This window comes from Aulostomus chinensis, chromosome 22 (assembly GCF_037954235.1).
Source record: "Aulostomus chinensis isolate RoL2024-O1b breed Wild chromosome 22, RoL_Achi_v1.0, whole genome shotgun sequence".
Taxonomy (NCBI): Eukaryota; Metazoa; Chordata; class Actinopteri; order Syngnathiformes; family Aulostomidae; genus Aulostomus; species Aulostomus chinensis.
The window spans coordinates 10,823,833-10,838,495 of NC_141341.1; the positions used below are offsets into that span (position 1 = coordinate 10,823,833).

The 14,663-nt window shown below is 42.1% G+C and overlaps 2 protein-coding genes across 3 annotated transcripts; one reads left to right on the top strand and one right to left on the bottom strand.

The window, feature by feature from the left end:
• Positions 1 to 636: 636 nt before the first annotated feature.
• zdhhc3b (zDHHC palmitoyltransferase 3b) lies at positions 637 to 10,252 on the bottom strand. Its single transcript, XM_086192491.1, has 7 exons — positions 9,786 to 10,252; positions 5,536 to 5,867; positions 4,552 to 4,676; positions 3,636 to 3,732; positions 3,276 to 3,357; positions 2,828 to 2,958; positions 637 to 1,533 (listed from the first exon to the last, which is right to left on the bottom strand). The coding sequence occupies exons 2-7, from the start codon at positions 5,836 to 5,838 to the stop codon at positions 1,375 to 1,377; spliced, it is 897 nt and encodes a 298-aa protein (XP_086048617.1). The 5' UTR covers positions 5,839 to 5,867; positions 9,786 to 10,252; the 3' UTR covers positions 637 to 1,374.
• On the top strand, positions 8,643 to 13,884 carry exosc7 (exosome component 7). 2 transcript variants are annotated; one of them, XM_086192489.1, is made up of 8 exons: positions 8,643 to 8,912; positions 11,371 to 11,472; positions 11,623 to 11,717; positions 12,453 to 12,618; positions 12,835 to 12,905; positions 13,007 to 13,130; positions 13,204 to 13,359; positions 13,683 to 13,884. In XM_086192489.1, exons 1-8 carry the CDS (start codon positions 8,826 to 8,828, stop codon positions 13,785 to 13,787), a joined length of 906 nt encoding a protein of 301 aa, XP_086048615.1. In that variant the 5' UTR covers positions 8,643 to 8,825; the 3' UTR covers positions 13,788 to 13,884. The 2 variants fall into 2 exon arrangements, with proteins under 2 accessions (XP_086048615.1, XP_086048616.1); XM_086192490.1 differs by lacking the exon at positions 8,643 to 8,912 and adding an exon at positions 11,121 to 11,276 and having other exon boundaries at positions 13,683 to 13,882.
• Positions 13,885 to 14,663: the final 779 nt, after the last annotated feature.

Sequence of the window (14,663 nt, forward strand, 5' to 3'; positions counted from 1 at the left end):
GGAAATACCGTTATTAGCCGTCCTCCCCAGAGCCAGACAAGAAGACAGACACCCTTCTCTCTCGTGTGTGGATTAGGGAGCTGAGACCCAGAGACCTGCTGGCTGCTAGTTAGCTTAGCATAACGAATGGTAGTGAGCAGGCAGGGTATCATCACAAACATTTGGATTTGTTGGCTGAAGTTTTGATATGCGGCATAAAATCACTGCACCCAGTCAAGGAAAGTAGTTCCAACTATGAACTGGATTCTAAAATTAGAATTTTTTCCAATTTTAAATTTTCATTTCATAGCAAATATTATACATAACTACACTTCTTCTCTTTTGGAGAAGAAGTGTGTTTACTTTTGACAGAGGTAAAATGCATAGCCCATTCACAAGCATTCACTGTGCTAAGCTAACTAGCGTTTAGCCGGTCTATGGGGGTCTAAGCTCCCTACTGAACACACAGATGTATCTATCTTGTTTGGCTCTGGCAGGGACAACAAATTAGCATATTTTCCAAAAACTTGGCATATTTCCTTTAAAGATTCTAACTTCAGGGAAGGAACTTTACTGATGTCCATGCAGGACGACAGACAAACCTAATCCAACTTTTTTATACGTAAAACAAACAAACAAGGGGGAAAAAAAAGAAAGTGGTGCTGATTAAGTGGTGTTTACTTTACGCTGACAATCAAGTCCATCAAAAGAATATTTCATAAAATATACTTCTAAAGTACATCCCTTTGATAACCAAAATAAATCCACCTCTCAGGCATGAGAGGATAAAGCAAACATCACGGTGTTAGCGGATCTCACCCTGGCTGTCACATTAAGGCTGAATGACAAGAAAGTTCCACTGTTGCCTCCGTTCATTTGTAAGTTCTAAGGCAAATCAACAGCATTCAGGGAATCACTACTGCAGCGACAACAAATACAGCAAATTAGGAGGTGACAGTGTCTCGAAGTTTATAGGAAGACAAAACCAGGTGACCGTCTTGGCACCCGGACTTTTCTTAGTGGATTTCAGTTCACATTGTTTAGTCTTGGAAGCAGGAAATGATCAGACACACGGCCGGCGGACAAACCGGCGCTCAGTCTCAGTAATTCATGTCGAGTTCTCACTGCTCTTTTTCCTTTCTTTATTTTTTGTACAGCTACTCCTTACTAATGCTGGTCAGCAGCACCAAGGGAGGAACAACATGATGCAGAAAATGCTTTCTTTAAAATAAACATGACTTAACAATAGCTTACGAAGAGAACACCCCGAAATATCAATTATTTATAAATGAGGGAAAATGTAGAAGTGGTTAAGAGGAGTTCATGCTCAAGGAGGTCCAGCCAAAGGGAGGACGGACCAGGATTGATCAGTCTGTGTCCACAGCAGCAGAGCTCTCACACTATGTACTGGTATACGTCGGCCTTGCCGTGATCGGGGGTCGCAAAGGGGTTCAACCACGCTATCGAGAACGGGTGGCCGAATACCACCTTCATATTCATCCATTTGGACTTTTTGGCCCATCTTCTCTCCTCCTTCTTAAGCTGCTCGATACCCTGAGAGGATCAGACAACACAGGCAGGAGAGGTGTGAGTCCACATGAGTTGTCTTCAATATTGATGTAAAGTGAGATGCCAATAATAAGTAGGATAAGGAGAGGATTGTTTTTAATTAATTAACCTTCCCCAACATGGGGAATTCGTTTGCAAATGTAGTGCTGTGAGTCACCAGTAGAGGGCAGCAACACACCTCAACTGTGTCGAGTTAGCAGGAAATAAAAAGAAAATTGTGACCTCTAAAAGTTGATCTGCTAATCTATTCACATATGTAACAAAATCTGGTTGAATTTAAATGTTTCAAATACTTGTCCCAGCCAAAACTGATCCATGCGATTAAGAAAGATTAATTCCATACCAACATGTTATTAACTGAATTAAATAAAAATTAATTAATTAAAAGGCATTTCTAAAAAAGGTATCTAATTTTGTGGTGGAGCTGAAAACAAGTACTTAAAAGGGTTCAAAATGAGGCATGTTTAATAATCAGGTTTAAGTGACTCATTCCGCTATTCCTGACACACAGAAGCAGCGTGCACGCGCACATGTACGCACGCGGCAAAGAATAACAGGCTTCTTCAGACTGAAACTATGATCTGTGCAGAGAATATTATAACAGTGAGTCATTCTGGTGGGTGTTTGAGAGGACGCACGATGCGGAAACGCTCTAATCTCATCCTACCTGGAGCATGCTTACGTTTGTACTTGAATTTGCAACAGTTAACCTTTTGGCGTTAGAGCATATTTTAGGAATCTTCAATTCAATTTGAACCCCCCTCACCGTTGATAACAACTACGCCACCGTTAGTCTTGCCATTGCTAAGATTTGCTCTATGCCCTAACGAGTCGTATTTATGTTTTCTTATTCTCTAAATTAAAAACTGAATTTATGTGCACTAGCTTCATTCCAGCTCGGTGGGAGTGTTTGACTGTAATTTGTAGTTTAGAGCTGTTATTTCCGTCAGAGTGTCAGAGGAGGATTTCATCGAGTTCACAACTCACTGCACTACTGTCTATGTGTACCAAGTATATCAGTGTTTCCTGAGAAGTGTCAATACACTGAAATCAAAAATGGACAGTTGCTGACTCCAAACATCTTAAAGGTGACACAAAGTATCTGCTAAGGAGCTGTGCTGCTAATGACAGGGAAGCTAGTCCTGGCCAGAAGACTAGCAGCTCTCCTACAGCGCAGAGGTCATGACTACTAGATACGAGCACCCCGATCCACTACGTCTCTACACCACCTGGCAGCCTGCAGCCAACCATCAGACCGCTGGCGTTATCGTCTACTGACCGTCTCGTCGGTACAGATGGAGTGGACTTGAGTCCCAAACATGACCGCTGTGAAGATCAGGAAGAGAAGCCCCTCGAAGCACAGGAGGATGAGGAGAATGACGGTGGCGGGTGGAGAGAAGTTACTGCACTCTGATCAGGGAAGGAGGACACGTGTCAAGTTCATCTGAGTATATATTCATATCTAAAAACAAGCTCAGGAGAGATAGTTTGGGTTTTTTTTTGGACATGATGAAGTTCAGCTATTGCTTTACTCAAAGACACTCAAATATTCAACGAAACTGTTCGTAATGTCAGAGGTAAATTAACAAATGCCAGTAGCTTCTTTCATGGGGGTTAATATGCAGAAACGGCTGTAATGAAACTTCAATCTTTGATAATAAGAATCCGTCGTATTTTACCAATGAGCCTCTGGCAACCATGTCACTATATTACAGGAGAATACTTACTTGTCCAGTCTTCTTCAAAGCAGAAAACAAAATGGAAGGCCACCATTGTCAGCGCATGGAAGGATATCAATGCAATGTACATCTGGGGAAAAAAAAACAAAAAAAAGACATGCAGATTTAACTGTAACAACATGTAACCGGCCAATTCAACAGCCGGTAAAAAAAAAAAAAAAAAAATCTTTTTTTTTTTTTTTTTAGTAGCGTTTTAAAATACATTTTTATTCCTTAACTGATGGACTTATTTAGATGTCTCATGTGAGTCAATAATGAAAAGATGAAATGATGCAAGAACACAACGCAAGTATTTGCAGTGGATGATGATGATGATGATAATGATGATGATGATGGTTGAAAACTCACTGTGAAGAGCACAAAGTATTTCTGATTGTTCTCTCCAACACAGTTGTTGACCCAGGGACAGTGGTGGTCCATCTTTTTGATGCAGCGTTTACACACGCTGAGGACACACAGATAGACACATTATGGTACTGCTATTCCTGCTGGAGTATATTTATTTAATATTGCCCGAGTATATCACAGCGCACGCGTGCTCACACACACACACACACACACACACACACACACACCAGTGGAAACCACAGAGGCTGACGGATAAGAGGAGAGACGGCTCTCAATTGTAAAGACTGGAGTGTGTGTTGAGTCTACACTGAGGACTTATTTATCTGACAGTTCAACAAAGGCCTAATAACTCATAAATCATCACCTGTCAAAGCAGAAACTCGATCTACCAGTGTGTTTCGTTTATACGCCGTCCGCAGGGAAATCTATATTTAAAACGCTTCCATGCTGGCTCTATCATATATTATCCTTTTGGGTCATTAAAGTCAAGTGTAACATCTCAGCGTGTCATCTGAAACACCCCCAAAGTGTGACTCACTCAATGCATTAACAGTAGCTTAAAAAGAAAGAAAGAAAAAAAACTTTGTGTATTTCAAACTGACACCATCTTTGTCTTTCAGATAGAATGACTCATTGGCTTTTACAATTTAATTAGTGTTTTTGCTTTTTTCATGCCTCAAGATCCCAAGAAACCACTGAGCTGCCACAGAGGGAACTCATTATTATCAAGCTGTATAGTCTCCAGGGAAGGCTGCTCTACGACAAAAAGAAAGAAAGAAAGAAGGAAGGAAAACACACACGGGGGAGTCAAGAGCAAGAACAATCGGAGAGGAGGAGATTCCCCAGTGAGGAAGTCACATCAATTCACCGCCCGCCTTAATCTTGAGAGGTGACGCAAACGTGCAGGGTGCTTTACCTGCAGTGGTGAGCTCTGTCGGGCTTGATGCTGCAGCACTTGGGACACTTGTAGACCACCTGTCCCGGTTTGAGCTGGAGGCTTTCGATGAATTCTTTGGTCGCGTTCCCCTTTGGCACAGCTCCCTTAGTGAACGAGAGGGAAACAGAGAGAGAGAGAGAGAGAGAGAAGGCGTATAATCGTAGTTCCTATGATTTCACATATATTTTCTAAGTTTGATTTACATTCATTTAACCGCTTGTTAAGGGGAAAAAAAAGCATTTGTATCCTCTAAGGTTTTAACACAACTAAAAATGTATCAAATGGCTTTGAAACTCCACATCTATATCATCTGGTGCTAAATGAAGCTGGCATATTTTTAGGAATGCAACGAATGTTTACTTTATGAACAGTCTACATATTTGCTTTCAGAATAAGACTCATTATTTCGGCGAAAAAAGTTCATCAACCGTCCCAACTGACTCATTCAGAGCTAAACTGCCTGAGCAACTGATACGAAGGCAGAAGGAAGTTTCCTCATCTGAGAGGGTGACGGAGTTTTTGCTATAAGAGTCAGAAGTGACCTTTTTTTTTCTTTTTTTTTGGGAAGGCGTTGGCAAATTAACTCACGGCTTTGTATTTCTCATCAGTCTATATTGTAATGCACCTTCATATCTTTCAGATGGTTTCTTGGTTGTACGTTACATATTTTTTTTAACTTAGGTCACTTTGTGTAGGCTTGTCAATTAAAGGAGATTTTAGGTCATAAACAAACAAAACCAGAAAAACAAGTTTTGTGCTGCTGCTTGATTTTAATCAGATACGTTGCCTATGGCTGCACAAAGCTGCCTCGCTCTGCTTTTTGCATTTCATTCATGGCTAATTTAACAATTTACTGAAATGACATATACGTTTCAATCTGTGTGCCGTAATTTTTGTTGTATATCGACCAATCGGACCAATCTGTTCACACACGCCCCCCCCGTCAGCATCCAAGCAACTAACCGGATCTGTGCACATCGCCCTGGCATGAGAGGCGAGGGCGAGGAAGGCCAAGCCGTTAAAGATCACACCGTTGAAGAGGCTGTAGGCCACATTCTTAGCAGGCAGCAGCATGACGAACACCACCACAAACTCGGCGTAAAAGACCAGGAGCCAGGTGATGATGCCGCACACGATGCCGCAGCCGTCGCGGATGAACCACATGGTGTCAGAGCCGGTGCGTGGCGGGGGAGGGGCGCAGTGTTCAGGCTTCAGGTAGCCAGCTTGCCGCTCGATGTCCCTGGTGCGGTGAGACGGGCTCTTCATCCTACAACACCCGCGGCTGCAACCACATACTGGGAGGAGAGACAGATGGAGCGAGAGGAGGGAGCAGAGAGATGGTGGGAAGAGAGAGAAAGAGAGAATTAGGAGAGGGATTTGAGATGCATATGTCATTGTGCAGAGCTACAACGATTATTATCATTATCAATTCATCTGTAGATTCATTTCTTGGATGGTAAAAAGCCATAAAATGATGAGAACTTTACCTCCGAGTGCAACTGGTACCTTCAGCCTTTCCACCCAATCAGAGGTCCAGAGATTAATAGATATACTGAGACATGAAAGAGGACAAACTGCGTCCTCGCAGCACAGTCCTCCTCAAAGTTGAGCTACAAGTGTCCTATCTAAATTACTTGAATATCAAAAGGCGCAATTCTTTCCCTCAGCAATCAAGAGGCACTAAATGGATTAACACTGTTCACAGAAGCCTAGAGAAAATAAAGGAAGTGAGGGACAAATAAATTGCCATCAATCAGCAAATGAGGTTAAACCCAGGAAGAAATAACTGACGCAGGAACAGTGACTGATCTGAACTCAAGCGGCCAAGAATCCATCCAGATTGCAGGGAGTGTTGCTGAATTTACAGGCTGTAATTCACCTTCAACGTGGCTTTTATAAGCAAAGCAAAACAATGCCTCCGTAAAACAGCCTACAAGGTTGTCCTGAGTGGGGAACGAGGAGTGAGTCCAGCTCTGCTGTGAGACGGAGCCGATGTGACTTTGGCCGGTCAAAAAAAAAAAAGTCCGAAAAAAATGAACTCGCTGAAATCCATTTGAAATGAAACTGCTTGGTCGTTCTCGAGGGACTCACCTATCCAGTGCTCTCATGAGCTGCTGCTCAAATGAGCTGAATGGGATTTTTTTTTAAAAAAAGGTTGTTGTACGTTTTTAATTTTTGCAAACGATAAGGCCAGGGCCTAAAGACTGACCAAATTCAGGGTTCAGATTTCATGACGACATAACAGATGACGAGTTCTTCCGACAGGTTTGTGTGAAATACATTACAGGGTCACAAAAGATCATTTGAAGAAACCCCAAACATTCCTTGTCACACCCACCAAGGATAGGAAAAAAAAGCTACGGCTTTTGATTTTTTTGATTCATTTTAACTTGTACATAGTGCCACTGCCATATTGTGGTTTTTGGTCAGAATTCCACACGTGCGTAACATTCATCTGTCTGTGCGTGTATCTGGATAAATCACACGTGTTGGACTACGCGTTTGACTGGATCCAGTTTATCCAGAGCTTTGACAGTGGAATATGATTATTGATGGATTTACTATTCCGCCTTGTTGGAGAGAAGCACAATTAGCATCATTGGTGACTATCGAACAAATGTGCCGACCGTACCTGCTGTTCTGGTCGCATCTTGACCTGGTTTACGTAGAATCATTGCAGTCATGTGTAGATCGAGCAGCCAATCAAATTGAAGAACGGTCAAATAACTGTCCTGATACAGCAGCGGGTTGCCGGGGAGGTCTGGTGAGTCTGCTGGAGTTCGAGCACTGACAACTGAAGGCGCTCGTACCTTCATTCTACTGCTTTTGATACATCTACTCCACTACGTCCGTCTGACAGATACAGCGTAGTTAGTAGACTGAAACTTCACATGACTAAAAGATCTGATTCAGAAATAATCTCTCTCTCCATGATGCCATTTTCCACGAATGTGTACTTTCAGTTGCAAAATGCTACATTTATTTATTCACAATTCTTTAAAAGTCAAATTGGGGGGGGGGGGGGTTAAATATTATTATTAGTTTGTCATTAAATAAAATTCATAGTGACCGCACATCGGATTCTTACACTCTCAATTATTGATTTCCGTATTGGGGTAAATGACGCAGCCTTGATTGGAGATGTGTGCTCTTCTGATTTGTTAAAAGGTGACAATGCGCAGTAAACATAAACATACAGTAAAATAATATCAAGAAGAAGAATGTGGACGTCCTCCATAGCCTCCATGTTATAACCGGCACGCGCGATAATATTGATATGTCATTGGGATCTGCAAATATTGGATTTTTTTATTGATCCGATGAGTTTCACTAGTGAAGTATTTTCTATTTAAACTGCTGATGAACAAATAAGCAGTAAACTGAAAGGCATGATGTTGTTCCCAAATGTGTTGGAAACAAAGAAAAATTTTCCTTTTTTTTTTTTTAATGAGTCAGAATGTTTACATGTGTTTTCCAGTATGTACAAAAACAAATACATAAAAAGTGAATTTCATATGAATAATTTCTTTTCAGATCAAACCCCCACCTGGAAATACTGGCAGAGTCCCTGGTGAAATATCAACACATTTCATATTCACTTTAAAACCCAATTTTGTGTTTGCTCGTCATTGAACCAAATAAAAAAGTCCATTTCAAGATGTCAGGAAACCGACACGTGAAACAGACGTTCTGTGCTGCTGGGTTAAGGTTGATTAACCATTTAGTTACCAGCAAAGATGATGTGACCGGTGGGAGTAACTAACTCCAGTTGAACTGGTTTCATCAGGAGCTTTGTAAGGGCCGGCTGCTGTTCGAAGTGCTTTGACTATTCACTCCGGTTAAAAACAAAAACAAAGGACACTCAGATGGGCCTAAAAAAAAAAGCATTTTCAGAAAAACGGCAGACGATTGGACGAGACAGGAAACTGCTGCTACGAAGAAGTAATGAAAGAGCTGGAGTGAAACTAAGGGCATGAGTAGGGATTGTTAACAACCATCGACAGAGAGGAGGGAGGGTGTGTTATCATGCACTGGTGTTACCGTGTGCAAACCCAGAGAAAACTCTGTGTGTGTGTGCGTGTGTGTTTGTGTGTGTGTGTGCGTGTGTGTTTGTGTGTGTATGTGATTAGATACAGTAGGTGATTGGGGCAGATTTACAGCAGTGCGTTTGACAATTAATGATTTATGTTTAACGCCGTGCTGCTGGAATGCAACAGAAAATGCTTGACCGCGGTGAGTAATGGTGGCAACTAATGTGGACACACAGCTCTGGGATGAGACGTGATGCGGCCCCAAGAGGCGAGTGGATGATGCAGACTAAACAGTTCACGAACACTCCGGTGAGATTTCTCTTCACTATTAAATCAATTTGGCCAAATACAAGCGGGCTTAAGAAAGTAATAATGTGAATACATATAATCACTAATGTCATCATGGTAACTAGTGCCAATCTGAACTCTTTCATTACACACCGACCAATAAAACTTTCCCATCCCTTCGGAACAATAAAACAAAAATGCAGTTCACGCGTGCGAAATGAATCTCGGGTTGTGTATTTCTCTTCTTTGTACCAATTCTGTTTTGACCCTCGCTGGACTTAGAAGTTATTGATAAAAATGTACATAAAAATGCTCAGAACAATGTGTCAGGCTTCAAAGTGATGTTACCAAATTGTTTGTTTTGTCTGACCAAAACATAATAATATTAGATTTCTTATCCTACAATACAAAGTCAAGCATACCAGATATTTTATTGCTGTCTTTCTGCGTGTATTCTTCCCTGTGTAAGACATTGTTTTGTTTACTTCTTGGAACGACATCTGGGGGGACAGGAGTCATCTTATATTTAGAACAAAACGGTAGGCATAAGGAGGTTGTGCATGAAAACACGGACAACTTTATAGATACAAAAAAAAACATGACATTATAATCTAACACTACCCTCCTGAGGTGCCCTTCAGCCCAGTTTTAGGGAGTTTGTTTCTTTGATAAACTGACCTCTGATCAACCTGAAGATGGAAAACATACAGGTTGTTTTCATCTGATAATGAATACAGTGTAAGACACTCACTGTGGTACGGTAGGTTTGTAATGTACCCAGGCTTCAACTGAGAGGCTCATCGGCCAACTCGGAAGTGAGAGCAGCTGGACCAGGATTTCTGGATCTCCAGCAGATAGCAATCGACACGTTATCTAATCTGGTTCTCATCTTACCTGCACTCCTGTTTTCGTCTTTCTCTCAGTCGTTTCGAGCCTTGAGAAGTTAAAAGAAGCCCAAGTGAAAGAATCTCCTTCGCTGCTCCGCCTGTTAGCGCAGTCCCAGCTAACCTCACTGATGTGCGGCCAGCGGCTCCCCGCCGTCCGCGGCTCGACTCCCGCTTTCACTCTCGCCTCGGTTTGGTGTTAATTAGCTTGTTCATTAGCTAACTACAGCCGGGGGGCCGAGGCTTTTACACCTGGCGCTTGCCCAGCAACGTCGTTACTTCCTCCCCTGCCAGGTCCAGAGAGCTCCGCAGGCAGTGGACAATAAAGCGCAGAGCCAACCAGGAAGTCTGATACCCGCTCCTGCGTTCACCTTTTTGATTTGCCCTGGACGAGGTCTCGAAGGCGCCGCTTTCACCCACGCATCATTAGTCCCCACAGGGTTTTACCAATCAAATAAGCTTACTGTTGAATTTATAATTTCACATTTTCCTCATAATTATGATATAAAATCCATATCCTCTGGCTATGTCAAATAAATCAACAACAAGAAAAGAAAAAACACATGCAGTTGGTCATATTTGAGAAAGTAGTTTGCTCATTGGTTTATTTTTTCAAAGTTGAATTAAATCAATATATTAGTATATTTTTTTTTTAAAAAGGTTGTGAAAAGTTACATAAGGTTGACATCCGAGAGAAAGAGAGACAACCTTTTTTAAATCATTAACCTTGATGCTATGCTCTAAATACAAATATAATAGATTTTATAAGCCAAAACAGTGGCACTATTGACCAAGTAAGACAAATACTTTTGTAGAGTTTAATACATCATTTGTAGGGCATTTTTGCCCCATCACCAGTGAACCAATAGTTACTTAAGTAGTTATGATTATTTAAAGATTTTTGGAAGGAGCACCTAAAGACTCAACTTAAAATCTGTTCAATTCATGGCTAAAGAAAATGAAACAGCTGGCAAAAATACACTGGTCATTTGAATGTCCATTTAACTGAACTGATTTTATTGCTTCATTTCATATATGTTTTTATTACTCGTTTCAATTTAAAAAAAAAATTTGAATTCACATTTCTCTCTAGTAATTGAACCACACTTGCCTGACAGTCCACACTTCGGGCACGAAAGAACAGATCAAAACATCCCATTCTATGCGTCATATTTCGCCCTAGAAAACCCTCAGATCTGATGTGGTGTCGCCACAACGTTTTATTCCCTGGTTGCGAAAATGTTTGTTGAACAAAAACATGTAACATAACATTTCGATGTAAATGAACCCTTGCGGAACTGCAGCGTCGCTGGTTGGGCGGGGCGTAACCCCCGTCGTAATGTTGACACACGCACACACCTTCGAACGGGACATCCGCGTGAGCAAACCAGCTGCACCTCCACGCGTCCCGGTTTGATGTCGTAGAAGAAAAGCGACAGCGAAAATGGCAACAGTACAAGTCAGCGAAGCCGAAAAGGTTTATATTTTACACGGCGTTCGGGTAAGTGAGCGTAAATATGAGTTGTTAGCTGTAAAAAGTAGTTATTAATGAGGTGTGCGGGCTGACGGTGTCTGGCGGTCGTTGTCGTCATCAGGATGGTTTGCGGGTGGACGGGAGAGGCTGCGAGGACTACCGACACATGGAGATAGAGACGGACGTGGTGTCCAACACAGACGGCTCAGCTAAAGTCACTCTGGTAAGAACGACCCCCGTTTAACTCAAGTATAGGGTGACACTGAACGTTAGCGCTCCCTCAGTCCCACATCAGTCTGTCAGTAGTAAATGTATGAATGCGCGAATGAATGAGGGTGAACTGAACCGTAGCTTGTGTTTGGATTCGTTTCAGGGTCACACAGCAGTTCTGGTCGGGATCAAGGCTGAAATTGGAAAACCAAGACCCACGGTGCCAGATGAAGGCCAGTTAGAGTTCTTTGTTGATTGGTAAGTACTATAAAGCCTGAAATGTTGACTTACCATCAGACACAAACAAAGCTTTTCAGAATAAGACATTCTTGTCTGCTAATTTGGTAACAACGTTCTTCATCTTGGGATTTTTTTTTTTTCAAACACCCTCAATTTAATCTTACAGACAGGAAACAGTGTTGATGGCTGTTTATAACTCCTCGCATTTGTTGTTCATGTCTTGTTACATTCAAGTTTTTGCAAATCTGTGTGAGCTATGAGATTTTTAAAATAAGATGTCAGGCAGAAGGTCATAAATAGTGTGCTTAAAAAATAAGAATACATCTGGGCTTCATAAATGAGGTCCTTGACCCAACTCATTTTCCAGGAAATGTACTTAATCAGAATATAATTGTGATACAAAGTTAGAAATATTAGTGTATTGTTATACTTCTTATAACATATAAGTTATATGATGTCATTTACTCCCCAAAACAGCTCAGTTTAACCCGCAAATTGAAAATAAAATGACATATTTTAAGCAGTGATCGACAGTAGAAAATGATGCCAGAACAGTTCCAGCTGAAGTGTTTTCATGCCCTGCCACAAGGAGGTGCTGCCGCCTCATCTGCTGTGTGAGACGCAACTCCAAAAGACCTTACCGATTCCTCTTCTTGACATCAAATCAGAATTAGACTTTCAGTCCCAAACATTTAAACTGAGAGATTTCACTTCGTTTTGTTTATTGTCTTACCTTTTTCTTTCCTTTGCCAGTTCAGCCAATGCGACCCCAGAATTTGAGGGGCGGGGAGGCGAGGAGCTGGGGACGGAGTTGAGTAACACTCTCTACAAAGTCTTCAACAACAAACGTAGCGTGGACTTGAAGAGCCTCTGTATCAGCGCTGGAGAACACTGCTGGGTTCTGTACGTGGATGTTCTGGTGAGGGAACGTGGCATGCTACGGATGCCGCGGTCTGCCGCTTTGGTCCACTTCAAATATTGCAGGAACAATTCTAGATTGCCTTTAAATTTTGTGCAAATGTGTGATTTTCCTATATGTAGCAGCAGGATACTGGATAGTAGCAGTATATCATGGATGGCTACTGTATGTTCTACTTGTCTTGAGGTGAAAACTCACTCTGAAGCGTTTCCGCAGCTGCTACAGTGTGACGGAAACCTGTACGACGCCATGTCGGTCGCTATCAAGGCGGCTCTCTTCAGCACCAAGTGAGTGATTGGATGACTGAACAGCCTTTGAGCGGTAAAGGACTGAATTCTTGTAGGAAGTTTGTAGAAAGCGCATAAATGTTCCTCTTGATTCCCAACAGAATTCCCAAAGTGCACATATCAGGTGACGAGGAAGGAGGGAAGGAAATAGAGCTGTCAGATGATCCGTATGACTGCTTGAGACTCGATGTGGAAAACGTTCCCTGCATTGTCACCTTGTGTAAGGTAGGTTCGCCCTCCGACACCCGACCCAATGGCAGGCGGCGGCGCTTCTCTGACGTCAGCTGTGTTTCGACAGGTGGGCCACAGGCACGTGGTGGACGCCACTCTGCAGGAGAAGGCCTGCTCCGTGGCCAGCCTCATCATCTCGGTCACACACAAGGGCACCGTCACCTGTGTGAGGAAGACGGGAGGAGGCAGCCTGGACCCCGAGAGCATTTTTGAAATGACAGAAGTGAGTGCAGCCTCGTCCCCGGCCATCTGGCCTCCTTACCTCCGCTGGTTCTTGCCCTTTCTTTTTTATCTTTTATCGGAAATTTGTTTTGCATCCTTTATAGAGAATACAATGTTCATACGTTCAAGTTTTTCAGATTTATTAATAGTAATGAAATTATGAGCTCATCTGGGAGAATCTGCTCCTACATCCTAAGCAAAGTAATCGGCCAGAATATCGCATAACTGGGATTTGTAAATCTTAGCAACGAATCTTTGTCAAAAGAACATGTATAAGTCATGTTTGAAAAAAAGGGGAGAACTACAATATTTTGTTTTCTCCAGGCAGGTAAACGTGTCGGAAAAGCTCTCCATGCACCGCTCATGAAGTTGTTGCAGCAGGAGGAGAGTTTGGGGTCGAAACGACTGAAAGTGGGCTTCCTCGCTTAAGAAGTCCCCTTTCGTCCACATTTGCTCCGTCTACAGTATGAATGTCCATGTTTGTATCATTTTCTAATAAAACTTTTAATTTGTACAACTGACTTATCTTTATTATTTGCAGAAATGCAATTACAAACATCATAAACATACAAGAACTGCCAGCCCATCCAGGGTGAACCCCGCCTCTCGTCAAGTGTCAGCTGGTATAGGCTTCACCCCCCCCCCCCCCCCGCCGCCTTACACCTTAACAGGATAAGCGGTATAGAAAATGGATGGACGGATAAACACACAAATGTATCAAATATCAAATCTGCTCTTAAATGTCGTCAGCGTCCCAGTTATTGCTGCAGCTGTAGATTATCGCCCTCAACTATCAGTTCATCTTCCGATTATTTTCTGGATTAATTCATCGTTGACTGGCTACTTTGTAACAATCCATTATTGAAGTCATGGGTTGCCAACACATCAGCAAATATGATCACTACCAGAGATTGAGAACTCATTAACTCTTGTTCAGTCTGAATGTCACTTTGAGGGCTGGCTTTTCAAATGATTTGAATTGTTTTTGCGATAGCATCAATAAACGTAATATCTTTTCAAACAGAAAAAAGTTTCATTCCAAGTGCCTCCCGAATGGTCTCATATGAGACTAATACACGCCAAAATGAAGCTGCGGTCGTAAAAGAAGGTTAAATAAATATGAAAAATGTTTAAAAAAAAAAAACACACCCTGTCACTCAAAATTTGTGCAGACACTTGAAATTAACAACAACACAAGTGCAGAGGAAAAATCTAGACTGCATCCTTTGTTCTTGCCACGTGTCAGATTTAACGTTGAAGTAGTACAGAAAGACCAGATGGGACTGGATCACTTCCACTGGAGAG